This window comes from Grammomys surdaster, unplaced genomic scaffold (genome assembly GCF_004785775.1).
Source record: "Grammomys surdaster isolate TR1022 unplaced genomic scaffold, NIH_TR_1.0 233, whole genome shotgun sequence".
NCBI lineage: Eukaryota > Metazoa > Chordata > Mammalia > Rodentia > Muridae > Grammomys > Grammomys surdaster.
In genome coordinates this window covers 2794569-2810456 of record NW_021604678.1, presented here as the reverse complement: position 1 = coordinate 2810456, position 15888 = coordinate 2794569, and the positions used below count along the sequence as shown (strand labels likewise).

The 15888-nt window shown below is 45.3% G+C and overlaps 1 protein-coding gene across 1 annotated transcript in view; it reads left to right on the top strand.

The window, feature by feature from the left end:
• Window positions 1-15594, top strand: part of Cds1 (CDP-diacylglycerol synthase 1) — a 60431-nt gene extending 44837 nt beyond the window's left edge. Inside the window, exons 7-13 of the mRNA XM_028773682.1 lie at window positions 39-121; window positions 1105-1192; window positions 4025-4093; window positions 5719-5871; window positions 7492-7611; window positions 9404-9507; window positions 13051-15594. Coding sequence (XP_028629515.1) covers window positions 39-121; window positions 1105-1192; window positions 4025-4093; window positions 5719-5871; window positions 7492-7611; window positions 9404-9507; window positions 13051-13180 — 747 coding nt within the window. The 3' untranslated portion in view covers window positions 13181-15594. The remainder of the gene's footprint in view (window positions 1-38; window positions 122-1104; window positions 1193-4024; window positions 4094-5718; window positions 5872-7491; window positions 7612-9403; window positions 9508-13050) is intronic.
• Window positions 15595-15888: the final 294 nt, after the last annotated feature.

Below are 15888 nucleotides of genomic sequence, written 5' to 3'. Positions count from 1 at the left end.
CTGCGTTGCTAACCTTTGTGTTGTTGGGCTATTAACAGTTCGCATGGACTCACGTCACTTTACTGATAACCGTCACTCAGTCACATCTTGTCATCCAAAATCTGTTTGAAGGCATGATATGGTAAGGGATTATGCTGTGTTATGCTGCGTTCTGTTTTTATGTCCTGCCTCTTAAATCCTAACACCGGGCAGTAGCTTCCCTGTTTCCACTACAGTGGACCACGTGGTCCCAGTAAAATTACTGAATTTTACTTACTGTTTGACAGCTGAGCACAAGCTTCATTAATGACTGGAGTCCTTTAGTTCCACATAAAATGCAGAAAGTCTGCCTGAAGACCCAGTTATGTTTTCAGATGCTAACCAATCCCAATGTTGCTTTTTTTTTTTTAATAAAACGAAGGATTTTTTTACACAGATTGTAAAAAATATGTGACAGTTGGCTTTCAGAAAGCATGCTGGAGAACTGTCTTTTCTCCGGGTGACAGTTGGGCGGGAAGGAGCTTCTAAACTGCCACTCACACAGAGCTGGGAGCTCCTCAGCACTGGGCCTTGCAGGTTCAGAAAGCATTTTTATTAATTAAAAGTTATCCAACTTAATAATTAGAAATGAGTAGGGTGGGGAGAGGGCTTAACGGGCTTCTGTGCACCTTCACGTTCTAGAGTTCTGCCAGGAGAGGTTTTACCCCTTGACAGCTTACCAAAATGTGCACGTGTCCTGTAAACATTTGCTTTCCAGTTTTCGGACAGATGTCATGTAAAACCTTTCGACTGAGGGAGGAATGTTGCTTACATAAATAGATTCCACAGGATTATCAGAGTTCAGCAGAGTCCGAGGCTAAGATAGGAAGAATTACAATTAATGTTTTCCTGAAGGAGTTTGCGTTAAGAGCTTGGGGTGAACTCACCACTTCATTCTCTGCCTGTGCACGTGGCTTGTCCTGCATTCCACTGCAGCAGTGCTGTGCAGTGTCTTCCTTAGCTGTGCTCTCTTAGTGTCTCGGGTTAGTGATGGAGAGGGTTACCATGTAGGCTCATTCTGAGCTCTAAACCAGATAAGGGTCTGCTGTTTAACCATGCACACCTCTCTCTGCTAATGTTTTAAAGGTTCCTTGTTCCCATATCAAGCGTCATCTGCAATGACATCACGGCTTACCTTTTTGGATTTTTTTTTGGAAGAACTCCTTTAATTAAGGTAATGGGAAATGTCAGAAGGGAGCCTTCCCGTAACCTTAGAGCCGAGGCCCTGGGATTGTTCGACCCTTAGCGCTCTTGTACACTTGATTTGCACACAGCAGTTCACCTCAGGGCAGTGAGATGCCTTCTACTCTGAGTTTGCTCTCCTGTGTGCAGTTGGGTCGTCCATGGGAGCCAGGTTCTATTGTCCTCTGTTCCTGGCAGTTCCTCATCTCCCTGCTGGTTTCTCTTCCCCTCACCCTTGCTCAGTTCTTCACTCCTCCAGCAGCCTCACGGCCAGCCTCAGCTCGGCTTGCTCAGCTCTCCCTTCCTGAAGTAAATTTCCAAAAAGAGTAAGGCACACATCTGTGTGCACAGAGCCACGGCCATTTAAAGATAAGACTGGAGGTGCTGAAGCAGACAGAGAGAGCTTAGGACGGGGGAGCATCTGTGGACAGCCTTTGCATTTAAGATGGGGGGGAGCATCTGTGGACAGCCCTTTGCCTTGGACTTGGTCCTGCTTATTAACAATGGAGGCAAAAACATGAATGAAATTATTCAGATCTCAGTTTTAGGACAAGAAAGAAACAAGTTTTTATGAAAAACCGAAGCTTTTCCTAGTACTGATTTAATTAATTAATTTTTGTTTTGTTTTTTGAGATAGGGTTTCTCTGTGTAGCTCTGGCTGTCCTCGAACTAACTTACTCTGTAGACCAGGCTGATCTTGAACAGGTAGATCCACCTGCCTCTGCCTCCTGAGTACTGGGACTAAAGGTGTGCACTACTATTGCCTGGTTTAATTTTTTTTAAAAAGACCTTTTTATGTTGGGACTTCCAAAGGAGTCAGTTTCCATCCTGAGCGAAGTGTTCAATAGGAGTCTTACAAATGTTTTCCTCGGCTGAAATGAAGGCAGGTCTGGAGGAAGCAGGGGCCACTGTTGGATAATGGATTAGCCTCAAGCTGCTGAGCAAAGTGAGGAAGTGCAGTTCCTGGGGGATCGTGGGCAGCCTATCCTCAGCACCTCATCAGCTCTCCTCTTGTGGACAGCCACACAGAACCAGGCCCAGCTGTGGGCTGCTGGTATGCAAGGTGTGGGTCTCTGACACGTCTCTAAAGCTGCTGCACCGGAACACATGAGCATGCTCACAAGCTCTCTCCAGCATGCCGTGAGGGAGACCTCGAGCCATCCAGGAGTCCCAGTGACTGTTTTTGAATACCTTTCAAGTGACTTCACCAAAGTCGATTATCAACCTGGGAGGTTGAACAATTATCTGGTGATCGGCTATGAGTCAGCTGGAAGCATTCTTAAGTTATCAGCAGATACTTTAAGTCCACTTGACGGCACTAATACAGACGCTGGATTATTCTGGGAGAAGGGACGTTGGTGTCTTCTCTGTGGCAGAATTGTTACCAGGTTTGTTAGGCTGCCAGTTAGTTTAGATTTGAGGTGTTCTAGCGTAAAGGTTAAGAACTCTACAAGGAACTCGGGTAGCCTGGGCTTTGACTTGTTCCTTCCCTGAGAGTTAGCGCTGTCCCTGCAAGCCTCCTTGACACAGCCATTTTAATTCTTACCTTCCATGGGCAGCTCTGGGCATTCAGGACCACATACTCAAGTCTTCTTTCCTTACATTTCCAAGTTCCCGACTTACCTCCAGGATTTCCTTCCTGAATGTCTTGTTGACTGGGAAATGAGAGCCCCACTGAAACATACCCAGGGTCTGTTCTTCAAAGCACAATATGTTCCTTCCTCTCTAAAGGTAGATGTAGATCGTGTGTGTGTGTGTGTGTGTGTATGTGTGTGTGTGTGCGTGCCCTTATTTGGGGCTGTTGAGTATTTCATTTCGGAAGGAACGCTCGTTTTTTTTTTTTTTTTTTTTTGGTTTTTCGTGACAGGGTTTCTCTGTGTAGCCCTGGTGTCCTGGAACTCACTCTGTAGACCAAGCTGGCCTTGAACTCAGAAATCCGCCTGCCTCTGCCTCCCAAGTGCTGGGATTAAAGGCGTGCACCACCACCGCCCGGCTGAAGGAACTCTCATATACATTGCATATTAGGACTGAGATGAACATACCAGTTTGTAATCTTAGCACTCAAGAGGCTGAGGCAGGAGGATTGCAAACTCTAGACCAGAATGGGCTACATTGTGGGACCCTGTTCTCCTAACCTACCTGCCCTGAACAAGACAATCTGGAGTGTTATGGTGCCTGGGCCCTGTTGTATTCCTTCTGTCCTTTTGGTCAGGAGCAGGGCAGCACTGGTAGCATGCGCTCGGAGTGACTAACAACCTTATTCCAAGAGGCGCATGCAAGCCATGAGAAAATGATTTCAATATTGAATGCGTAGCCCCCTGAAAGACAAAAAAGAGAAAGGACTTGAGGCTGTTTAACAGAAATGAGTAGACATTGATAGTACCTCACACACACGAGGTCTGCTGTGTGTTAAATGCTCCTCAAGACACTTGCTCGGGTAAGTCACTACCATACAGTGAGCAACTAGAGTTGTAAATCATTGCAATAAGAGGAAAGGGAAGGCCAGGCACTCAAGAGGCAGACATAGATAGATCTCTATGAATTTGAGACCAGCCTAGCGTACAGAGCAAGTTCCAGGACAGCCAGGGCTCTGTTTCAGAGAAACCCTGATCAAAAAACCAGAGAGAGAGAGAGAGAGAGAGAGAGAGAGAGAGAGAGAGGTTGAGAGAGAGAGGTTGAGAGAGAGAAGAGAGAGGAGAGGAGGAGAGAAAAAGAGAAAAGAGAGATGTCCAGGGCATTGATTGGGGGGAACTCATAGAGGCCCTTGTGTTCCCAGGGTTGCATGTGTACTAACCCCCACCCCAATCTTTTTTGGCCTCTATAGCTGTCTCCTAAGAAGACCTGGGAAGGATTCATTGGCGGTTTCTTCTCCACAGTCATATTTGGATTCATTGTGAGTTTTATTAAGATTTTAATTGTATTTATGCTCTGAAAACCCATGTTAGATTTTAGCCTTTTCTAAACCTACAAAATCACAAAATGCTACTAATATTTTTTGTTAAAACTTACTAAATAGCCGCTTATTATAGTCTGTCATTCTCTGCGTTTTGGTTAGAATGGTCTTCTCTGATAGCCCCCTGTCTGCTGCCTAAAGAGCTTTCTTTGATGAGAGGTGAGAACCACATTTACCTATGAGTATAAGGACAGGCTGACACCCCACTAACAAACACATCAACAGTTCCACCCCTAACAACAGCTTAGACTCAGGGATCTCACTGGAGGTGGCAGTGGTGGTGACGAGATGGTTAGAGCCAGAACACCAGGTGTCTGCTATAAGACCCTGTCAGACTTTTTAGTCTAGTCCCTGAAAATTGATATAAGTTGATATCAAGTTGATGTAGTTGATATAAAATATCACATCCAAAGACAGTGTAATTACAACATCATGAAGCTTTGGGAGAGTAAATCCATAAATAACTGGAAAAGTGGCATTGTCTTGTATGGGGAAACTACCTCCTCTATTTAATTTGTAAACATAATTCATTCTCAATGAAGATTCTAGTAGAATTTGGGAAAAACAAACAAGATTTGAGGTAGAACATCAGTAATCATTGATACACACTGATGATCCTATCTGAGGTTTATGCATCAAAAGTAAAATACCAAGTTAAATAAGACTGTAAGAGTTTGTATTTAGAAATATGGAATGGAGAGCCCCATCACTGGAAGAAGTAAAGAGCTAGCCCTTAAAACATAACATACAGCCATGTAAGAAACTGGTCTGTTTGGCGGCAAGGCAGTTTTCCATTCCTAGTATCATATTTGGATTTCTGCTATTCTTGAGCAGAGCAAAGGCGGTGAGTGGCTGGAGGAAACCAAAGGTAACCTTTTGTTTAGCAACATTAATGTACAAGAAGATCTCCCATTTCCATGGCTTAGGACAGCTAATTTTAAAAACTGTCCTGGGAGTCCTGGGCGGGTAAGAGACAGTGGCACCTTTCACCTGCACTGCTGGTAACCGTATGCTTAGTGACTTTGTATCAGATGACGAAGTTTGTGTGAGCCTGTGTGCAGCAAGCCCTATCTTTGTAATTCACTCCTTTACTGCACCCTCCTAGCCTCTGCTAAGACTTACTGTGTAGACTTTTAAAAGTAAGGTCTTGTGTGGACAAGTTGGCTCCGCAGGTAAGGGTAGTTGCTCTGCAGATCCTAGAGACACAAGTTTGATCCCCAGAGTCCACATGAAAGGTGAAGGAGAACACTGACTCCACAGGGCTGTCTTGGGGCACGCACACAACATGCACACATACTTAGAACAGTAACAAGATACACCGGAGAGCAAGATCTCCTCTAGTGCTCTTTTAAGACTGCATCAGCCCCACCCCTTCTTAGGCTGAATGGAGATCTCGCTGCTATCAAAAATTCTTGCATTCTCTCAAGGTCTTTGAAGCCCTTTCCTGGGACCATCTTGACCTAATTTTGTAGCATGTAGACATCCTGGCACCTGGCTCTTGCCCTTGTAACACATGCTCTCCTTTGACTTGGGCGTTGTCACATGAATCTTGCCTTGTTCTTCAGGCTGCCTATGTGTTGTCCAAGTACCAGTACTTTGTGTGCCCGGTGGAATACAGAAGTGATGTCAACTCCTTTGTGACAGAATGTGAGCCCTCAGAACTGTTCCAGCTTCAGAATTATTCCCTCCCTCCATTCCTACAGACAGTGCTGAGCCGGGTAAGACAGATGTCCCGTTAACACGATTAGAGCAGTTGTTCCCGACTGAGCTGCCTTTTCAAAGTGAAGTTCTGACTCTTTTTTAAAAAAGATTGAGAGGTGGATTGTATGTTTACCATCTTCTTAAACACCATCAAATGGGCGTTAACATTCCAGGGCATTTGTTTGTTTGTATATTAGGAGTTTATTTGCATAATGATTTAAATACTGATAGCCATTTAGTTTGTGTTGTCTAAATGTTTTAAAATATTTAAAAATAAATTTAAAAAATTTTACAAGTAATGATTTGAATAAAATTTCCATGTTTATGATTCAAGTCAGTATAAAACTCAGTTGAGACTCATAAGCTGAAAGAGCCCTTGATTTTTAGGGTTCATTATTAATACAGAAATAGAGAAAACTCATTCTAAAAATGAGTTTTCCCACTGCCAGCATTGAAAGCATGTTGAGGTGTCATTCCTCAGAACGTTTGGCACGCTCTCCGGTGGCAGCCCTGTGTCTGTTGCTGCATCATTAGAGTGGGAAATGGAAGGGCTGGCCAGTTTACGTGGGAAGAGGAAACCTCAGCTGAAGGGTCACCTCTGTCAGATTGTCCCATGGGCTTATCTGTGGGACATCTTCTTAATTGCTGACTGACTGGGAGGGCTCACGGTGTGGGTCGCACACGTTTTTCTCCACATCCAAGCTTACTCTCACATGCTTGAGCTGGAACAGTCTTCAGTTTGGAGTAATGCTGTTGCTTTGAGAACAGATCTGAAAATTTGTGGGTCACCATAGTCATCATGTGCTGCTTTCAGTTCAAAGTTACTTAAGCAGGAAAAAAACTTATACTTCAATAATTTGACTGAAATTCTGTTTGGGTGATTTCCCCACGTTGTCTGGGATCATTCATTCATGCTCATGTTGACAGGATTTATTTCCTTTGAGACAGGGTCTTCTTACCAAGTAGCCCAGGCTAGCCTTCAACTCAGTGTATTTCTGTGTCAGCCCCTAGAGTTCAGGCACACACCACTAATTCTTGATATTATTCTTTTTGAAAGAATTGTTTATTTTGTGTATATGAGTATGCACTGTAGCTGTCTTCAGACACAACAGAAGAGGGCATCAGATCCCATTACAGATGGCTGTGAGCCATCATATGGTTGCTGGGAATTGATCTCAGGACCTCTGGAAGAGCAGTCAGTGCTCATAACCACTGAGCCATCTCTCCAGACCCCCTTGATAGTATTTTAAGATACTTATTTCTGCGTGATTCCATAGCTTTCAACCTAGTTTTGGTGAGAAAGAAAACTTTTTATTACTTTTGTCATTTGAAATTAAATTGCTATAAAATATAAAATTAAAATAAGTCCCATAAAGCCAAGAACTATGGCCAGAAGAGCAACAAATGTTGGAGTGAACCCAAATGTAGGCCTTCCACACAGCCAAGCTAGAATTCCACAGTTGTATCAGGTGTGACAGGGAGGTAGTATGTGTGGGCAAGGAGTTGGCCTTCAAAGCTTGGTAAGTCAGCAAAATCGTGGCCTGCCTTGACTTCCCAAGTCCACCACAGTTCTGGATTCTGACGCAGGAGTGAGTGCAGGGTTAACGCACAGGTCCTCTCTGCTTCTTCCTCCTTAGGAAACCGTGAGTTTGTACCCCTTCCAGATACACAGCATTGCCCTTTCGACATTTGCATCACTGATTGGCCCATTTGGAGGTTTCTTCGCCAGTGGATTCAAAAGAGCTTTCAAAATCAAGGTGTGTTTTTACATTCTTCACTAAGTTGTTGTACACAGAATTAGGAGCTCTATTGTTGTTGAGATGTTGTCCACAAGCCCCTGGGAAATCACACCATCCCTGAAATCTGTTTTAGCCTCACAGATGCTGCATGGCTGGTTTGAGTGTATTCTCCTTTTGGTAGGTTTGGCTATGCCATATTTGTTCATTTGGAAGTGTGTTAGCCTCTTCTGGAGATGAAATGCCCCCTCATTGCTGGTGTGAGCGCAGCCTTGCCATTTCGAGATGTTAGTCTCTGCTGAAGGACTCTGCGGTGGGGCCTGTGGAAGGGGAGCTCTCGTCCTGCTGCCTAGGGGGTTTTCAGACTAGGTGGTGTCAGGCTTTGAAGAACATTCTTCACCACAGCATTTCCTCTCTAACTGCTGCATGATGCTTGCCCCACAGACATGAATGTCTCAATAAAACTTTGTTGATAAGACATGCTTGTGGGCTGGATTTGGTTTGTGGGATCTGGTGGGCTGATTTTGGTCCAGAAACTCACAGTCGTCCCTATGCTTTAGAAGCCCTTACCATGTTAAGGTAGAATTGGCTCATGAAGGGCTTGCGTGGCTGTTGAAGATGAGGTCAGGGAAGGTAGCTCTGAGGAACTGTCCTTGGGGCTGAGATCTGACACAGAGAAGCCTGAAGAAGACAGTTGAAGCAAGTGCAAGAAGCGGTGACTTGTCTACTGCAAAGGGGGTCACTTATTGAGTGCAAGGAGGGGGTGACTTGTCAAAGTGGGGAGCAAGGACAGAGTGGCTGTGTTAGAGAAGGGTTGAGAACACAGTGTTTGGAAACCTGACCACATAGGGAAAGAAATGAACTCAGGGAGCCTCTGAGCCTACAAGGTCCCTGTCCTCAAGATGCTCCCTCCCTGGCAAGGAAGGTGGGAAGCAGTCCAGTCTGTGGTGACAACTGAGGCTCCATGAGGTGACTTCCTTAAAGAGTGGGATCAGGCTGCTGTGGCTCCCTCACGCTTCAGTGAGCAGAGCTGGAGGGAATGAGTTGGCAAAAATTAGTCACAGAGCTTCTCAGTAACTGTTGTAAGTGAAGAGAGGTATTCAGAATGCCATTCTAAAAAAATACTCTGAGGGTTCTCACTAAAGGGAGAGGTTTTCTTTTCCTGCCTGAAGGTGCAACTGCTGTTGTGTGTCCGGTGCCCCAGTGTGCTGGAAGAGCCTGTCACCTCTGTTCCTGGGGTTCAGGCAGCAATGCTTCTGCAAAGTGAGTTTGGAGAAGCCTTGTTACCATTACCACCTCTCTGTAGGCTATTTAGTGATGGATGGTCTCAGTGAGCCTGCTGCTTTGCTATTGTTTTTACCTCAGTGCTGGAAAAAGACTGTTTATCACTGGAGTGTTCCAGAACAAGAACCTTTGGATAAGCCTAAGTCAGAAACATGTGAGCACACCATGTGAAACACCAGAGCAACTCCCACACAGCCCATGGCCATGCAGGGGCAGAGGTGTTCATGAAATAGAGAAGGATAGTTGACAGATGGTCCATTTAAAGTTTTATTAATGAGAAAAAGCCCTAGGCTTAATTAATATTTACTGTTATTTCAACACTGTGGGCCAGTTCAGAAATCATTAAAAGTGAGTGGAGATTTGAAAAAAATAACATTTTTAATGTGTTGGTTGTATTCTATTTTGCTTGTATTTGTTGGGAAAATGAATAGTAAAGTTGTTTTCCTTATAAGGCATGTAACTCTGATAAACATTAATTTAACAGAATTTGGTATGGATGATTTTTCTGCTCATTTGTCTGTTTCTGCAGGATTTTGCAAACACTATTCCTGGACATGGTGGGATAATGGACAGATTTGATTGTCAGTATTTGATGGCAACATTCGTGCATGTGTACATCACCAGCTTTATCAGGTACTTTTCTATTAACAACAGCCAACAACGTTTCATGGCATGATTCCTTTGACGTCCCATTAGTTTAACTGCTTCTGTCAATAGTCATTTATAATGTCAAGACAAATGGAATCATAGCTCTACATAGTAGAGTTCAGTCTCCATTGTTTTTAAAGCATCTGAGCAGCCTAAAGGTAGTCTACACTGTGATTGTTAGCAGGACTCGATTAAAAGACCCAATAAAAAGACTCATGTGCCTTATGCTGGGTTCAAAAATACGAGCAGTGTGCATCCCTTACCCGTGGGCGTTCGCTGACTGCCATTAAGGAGAAGACAGTTCATTCAGGGCAGCTATTGCATGTCTGTGATACATCACAAAATGTTCTAGGCATGAATATAGCAGATGATAAGCAAACCCCTGTCCTCAGCACTTCCTGCAGAGGGATGGGAGGGTCTGCAGAGAATAAGAAGTGACATTGAAGGTTTTGGGGGCCATGGCAAAAATGAAGCAGGTGAGAGCTGGTCGCTGCCTGTGTGAGGGAGGGCAAGAGGAAGTGGCCTCTCAGTGAGGGGTTGCTTGCTGTTCCTGAGTGTTAATGTTTCAGATCTGTCCTGCAAGGTCAATGTAGGTGACAAGGCAAAGCCGAGCGGAGTGACTTGGTGACTCAATGTCTGTGGTCTCCACTGGGGCCCAGAATGCCTTGGAGACTGTTTCCATCAGTCATTTAGAGACATTTACATTTAGGAATTCATAAATAGACAATTAAAAGACGTGTCCATAGCAGTGTAGGAATTTCTTTGTCAATCTCTTGGTGGCGGGAGGTCTCACAACTTCCCAGCTGTGTTCAGCTTTTCAAAGAGTGAAGACTCCTTACCCTCTGTGTGCCGTGTCTCTCCTCCCTTGCAGATTCATATTCTCCTTTCTTCATTTGTTTATACTTTTAAAGTTTCATTTGTTCTCTTTCTAGCTTTTTAAGATAAAGCCCAAGTTGTGATTTTCAGTCTTCTTAGCTAAGACTACAGACTTCCCCGTGAACACACTTTACTCTCACCCTATACACGACAGTATGACATTTTCCAGTTTTCTGCCCCACTATCTTCTTTGTCACACTGGTTATTTAGACATATATTGATTGATTGTTAAACCAATCAGGACTTTCTGTTCCTCTCCCCTTACTGATCTTTGCCTCAGTTCCAGTGTGGTTGAAAGAAGCATTTTGTGCTGTTGCTGTTAAGTTTTGAAGCTTGCGTTCTGGCCCACCACATCACCCCTCGTGGCACATGCTGTGTCCACAGAGAGACGATGGTCCCCCTTGAAAGCTTCAGATGTAATGTTGTGTCTGTAGGACTCAGTTCTTCTAAGTGCTCATCGTGGTCGTTTGTGTCACGGGTGCTTGCCCTCTGCCTGAACTGAGAGCCACAGGGACTCCTGCCTGGACTGCAGGGCATCCCTTTTCCTGCTCGGGTAGAAGCATGCATGTTTAGATCCTGTCCTTAGGAGTTGTACTTGAACACATTACCTTACACAGCAGCTTCTCTGTCGCTTCTCATTTGGTCACCATACCATGGCCATCTTTACTACTTCTCTCACAGCCGGCTCCTGCAGCATAAGGTGTAAGTCAGTCAGGACGGCTCTGGGGTTTCCTGTGGGGTTTCTCTATCTTCTTGTACTTCACATTCCCTTTTCTTCATTTTTAACAGTGTCTTTCTCTTCTGGTTATTTTATTTCTTTATGGCCCCAACTGACCTTTTTTTTTTCCATTGCATTTCCTTGTTGATAGATTTTGATATTAGTAATTTATGGTTAAATCCCCCCCCCCAAAAAAAAACACCAAACCAACACAAATCAAAAACTTTATTTTTCAGAAGATGGGAAGTTTCTAAGGCATTAGTTCACATTTGCTGTTTAAGAAGGCTCTTCCTTGCCTCATGCTGAGGCTGCCCCTGCCCTGAAAGCAGATCCTTGACCTATTTGGATCTGGCTAGCGGGAAAAGCTTGCTGACGTCACTTTCCATGTAGCAGAGCTTGTTGGGATGGTTCCTCTCTCAGCGGGCGGCTGAACGTGTTGTGCCAAGGAACATAACAAGACAAGCTGGGTCATAATTTGAGTGGACTCTGGCTGTGAGGGCTGCATGGCCACAGGGCCCTGCCAGCTTGCCTCAAGACATAGAGGTGACACACAGGATGGCTGCCCTGTGCAGCCATTGTTGTAAGCCAAAGGTTTTGAGAGTAAATTGTGCGTCTTCATCCCATTGTGGTGATAACTCCACAGAAGACATTGCTTCATTGCTGGGAGTTCTGTTTTATTTATTTCTATTTTTATTTATTTATTTATTGCTGGGAATTTTGTTTTCTGTTGCAGTTCTATTTTAAAAGTCTGTATTATAAATCATTTACTTATCTGTTCTTAGTATGAGCTACCCTCCATGGTTCACACATGGGATTTTCCAGTTAGATCTCACCATTGTTCACACACTCTTTCACAAGTCTGCACACACGCACTCCTCTGCAAGTGCACTGGGGAAGGTTTAATGACAATAATCATACACAAAGATTTTAAGATGGTAATTCTTGGTGCTTTTGTGTGTGTGTGTGTGTGTGTGTGTGTGTGTGTGTGTTTGAAACTCTGTATCCCAGACTGACCTGGAACTCACTATATAGTCCAACTCACAGTAATACTTCTGGCTCAGCATATCCAGTTCTTGAGCTTACAGTTGTGAGCTACCATGTCTGTGTGATTTTATAAAGCAGTGTTTTAGAATTGTACATATACGAATGTGTTGGGCTCTGTAGCCAGCCTGTGGGAAATTGGGTTCCCAAGACTACAACAGAATTACCAGAAGCCAGGGGGTGGGGGTGGGAATCCTGCCTGGAACTCTCCAGCTCTTGGCACTCCAGATGGCTTGCATAATGCAGGGCTGGAGCAGGGGTCTTAGAAGAGTAAGTCCAGGAGAGAGGGTTGACAGGCTGGGGCGCTGCCCAGAGGCCAAGCAGTTGCTCCTCGGACTCCTTCCTCCTGAGTGGACTGCTGTTGCAGATGAACTAGGAAGCCAGGGCTTGCTGCTTGCTTCTTGGTCTCCCTAAGACTTGTGAGGAAGGCCCTGACATCTGTGGTCCATCCCAGGTAGGGCTTTGGTGCAGGACTTTTGTGTTTTTTGTCTCTCAGGTGAGTGATCATAGTTCCCTGAGGGTATTTCTTCAACAAAGTACCTTACATGGTCTGTAAGTCTCTCTGAAGCGAAAATGTTACATTTCTTCATGCACCTCCTTTTGGTTGGTCCTGTGCCCGCTGCTCAGAAGGTTTGTTCTCTATCAAGTTGTCCTTGAAAGAGTGTCTGCAGGTCTTAGTTCTGTTTCCTCATGCAGTCTCTCCGTGCATTTCAAGGCGTAGTCGCTCTGGCCCTTTGCTCCCGTCTCGTGAGCACGGGATACTCCCAGGGTGACCTCGTGAGAGCTGTTACGGTTTTGTAAACGTGGCTGCTCAGCACTTTAAGAATGGATGTGCTCACTTAGCTTCTGTGCAAACTGTGTGAATGAATGTGCCTTCTCTGCTTTGTCACCAGGGGTCCGAATCCCAGCAAAGTGCTCCAGCAGCTGTTAGTGCTTCAGCCTGAACAGCAGTTAAATATCTACAGAACCCTGAAGATCCATCTCACCGAGAAAGGCATCCTGCAGCCCACCTTGAAGGTGTAGCGGCCCTGCGAAGCCAGACTGCTGAGGAGGAGCTCTCAGAACTGCTCTGACTGAAGTCGTGCACTCAGCCATCCTGGGCTAAAAACTTGGTAGATGTGGGTTTTGCAGATATGAATGTTTCTTTCTCTGAAATTACTGTGAATATTTAACAGACACATGATGTAAAATGAGTATGCTGCAGTCACCCACCCGGGAAAGATCCTGTACTTTTCTAAGATGTATTTTCCAATGTTAAGTTCTCTGCCCTCACTGGCCAGGTTCCATGATTTAGGAAACTTGCGTTTTTAGAGTCAAACACTATCATCACCTGAGGCCCTCTTAGGGTTGTGCCTGGCAGTGTGATCTCTTGCACAAACATTGACCTTTGCACTGGGAATGGCCCCTTTGCAGCTGGATGCTCTGTAGGCACTGTGGGAAGCGAGGTCTCGGGCTTCCTTCTCTGATGATCTCAAGCGTTTCTGAGGGGGAGTTAGATTAAAAAAGAAAGAAAAAGAGCGATTGTCCACTTTTTTCTCTTTTCTTTTTGTTTGTTTATTTATGGTACTGGGGCTAGAACCCAGGGTCTGGTACACACCAGGCAGGTGCCCCCTCCTGGTCTCTGCTCCAGCTGGAGAAGTCATCATCTGCCGAGTGCAAACAGTAGTTTCAAAACTCAGAAGCTAGAGGCTGAAACTTACACCATTATTGATTTGTTTAAAAAGAAGTTATCAGAATCCATTTCTGATGAAACTTTTCGAGAAGCACCTAACCAACTTCCCAAGAGCTTCAGAGTGGGTCCTGCATGAGGAGCCCAGCATGAGGCCCCTCTACCAAAAACACGTCCCCAGGGATGGTAGTCGGTGAGTTGGGGCAGCAGCTGAGCAGCAGCCTCGGGTGAGGCAGTGCATGGCAGCCCCGGGCCTGCCTCTCTGTACACCACACCTGAGAAGAGGACAGTTTCCCCTAAAGACCCAGCTCTGGGCCCGTCACATTGCACTTCCTGTCATGTCATAAAACCCAAGAATAAAAATCAAGCAGCGACAATAGCGATGAAGCAGAAAAGCACACGAATGCCATGCCTTGTACAGGCGGGACAGGACACTGAGCAGGCCAGCGGAGCTCCTGCGGCTGCGGCTGCGGCTGCGGATGCGGCTGCAGTGGCTGCTGCTGTGTGCTCTGCAGCCATACGGAACCAAAAGTCACGGTCACCTGCAGAGATGACCTAGTTTTCCAACTTCAGTGCCCGGAGACGGAGACACTGTAAAGGATAATTTGGTAATTAAAAGAGTAAATATTTTTGCTTAAATTAGAAATGAATTTTAGTTATGACACATTTCCTTCCCATTGTAGATGTACCTGGGTTCTGAGAACGAGCTCACAGGCATCACAAGGTCTATGCGTGTATGTGTGAGCAGGACAGATGCTGTGGTCCTCAGTCCCAAGAACCCGATCGTTGGCCCCCAGGTGACCCCAGGCTACACTCAGCCCACGTCCTCTGCATACAACCCAGTGGGGGCCTGGGAAGCCCTGCCAGATCAAGTTACCCCCTCTCAATCGGGCCACGTGGGAGCCAATGTCAGTGTCCTCTGCTTCTGTCTGTCCCACACCCTGCCCCAGACATTGACCATAAATGAGTTGCAGGAACCAAAGAAACAGAGGTAAACCTTGTGATAGGACCATGTCCCGAGAACGGGGCAGTGTGCAAAGATGCTTGAGGACAAGGTGGCTTCTCCTTAACTCCCACGTTGTCATGGTGAGGGGTTGCGAGGTGTAATTATGAGAGCATTACTTAATACAGGTATTAAAAGTCAATATTGTCTAAACAAAGGATGAAACCAGGACTATTTGGGGTTACAGTAAAAGCTTTCTCAAGTCGATTTTTTAGAGCTGGGTGTACATTATGCCACATAAAAACAAGTGAGTGCTTTGACAGTGCTCTAGTGATGAGCACTTCAGCATACTTTATAGCATGTATTTTAGAGTGGACTATGCTTTAGCAAACAATCATCGTGAGAGCCAGACGCTGATCAGCATTACATTTGCACTGGAAGAGGCTTCATCCAATGGAGCAATGTGGTGGATGAATGACAACCAGGAAGGCCCTCCACAGCGGTGACTGTCGATGGAAAATCGCCATTGGAACTGCCACTTGACTTGTTAGCCATGGGATAGTGATGTCTGAGCGGGGCATTCACCTGCGTTTTCCTTGTGGTTTCTCACAGACAGTTGCTGTCTGAGATTAAAGACTGTAACCCCCCCCCCCCTTGTCCCTGTCTTCGTTTGCACTTTGAACAGAGGTCATGGCAACACCTGGTTTGATGAATGGTCGTGACGATGTGTATATACTGTACAGGGTGAGAGTTTATGATATGTGTCAATCAGTTCTCTGAATCTTTTTACTGAAACTGGGATAGAAAAATAAAAATTCAATGGTATTTTGACTTTGTGGTGTTGTTTTCTCATCGGAGGAGGAACATTCTGTAAGCAATGGGCTTCTAGGCAGCTCCACCCTGGTCCCACAGTGTCACCTCACACACTGCTAAGGTGAGTTTCACTGTCCCCTGCAGATCAGTGACAGAGCAGGCTGGTGCTGCCGAGCTGAAAACTAGCTGCGACTTTGGCCGGGACTGCTCAGGTGGGATTACATGCTTCTCAAATGGCAGATGGCCTCTCACTTCACTTGAGCAAACCTAGAATCCCCTAGTCGTTCGTATAGCACAGTGGGTCCT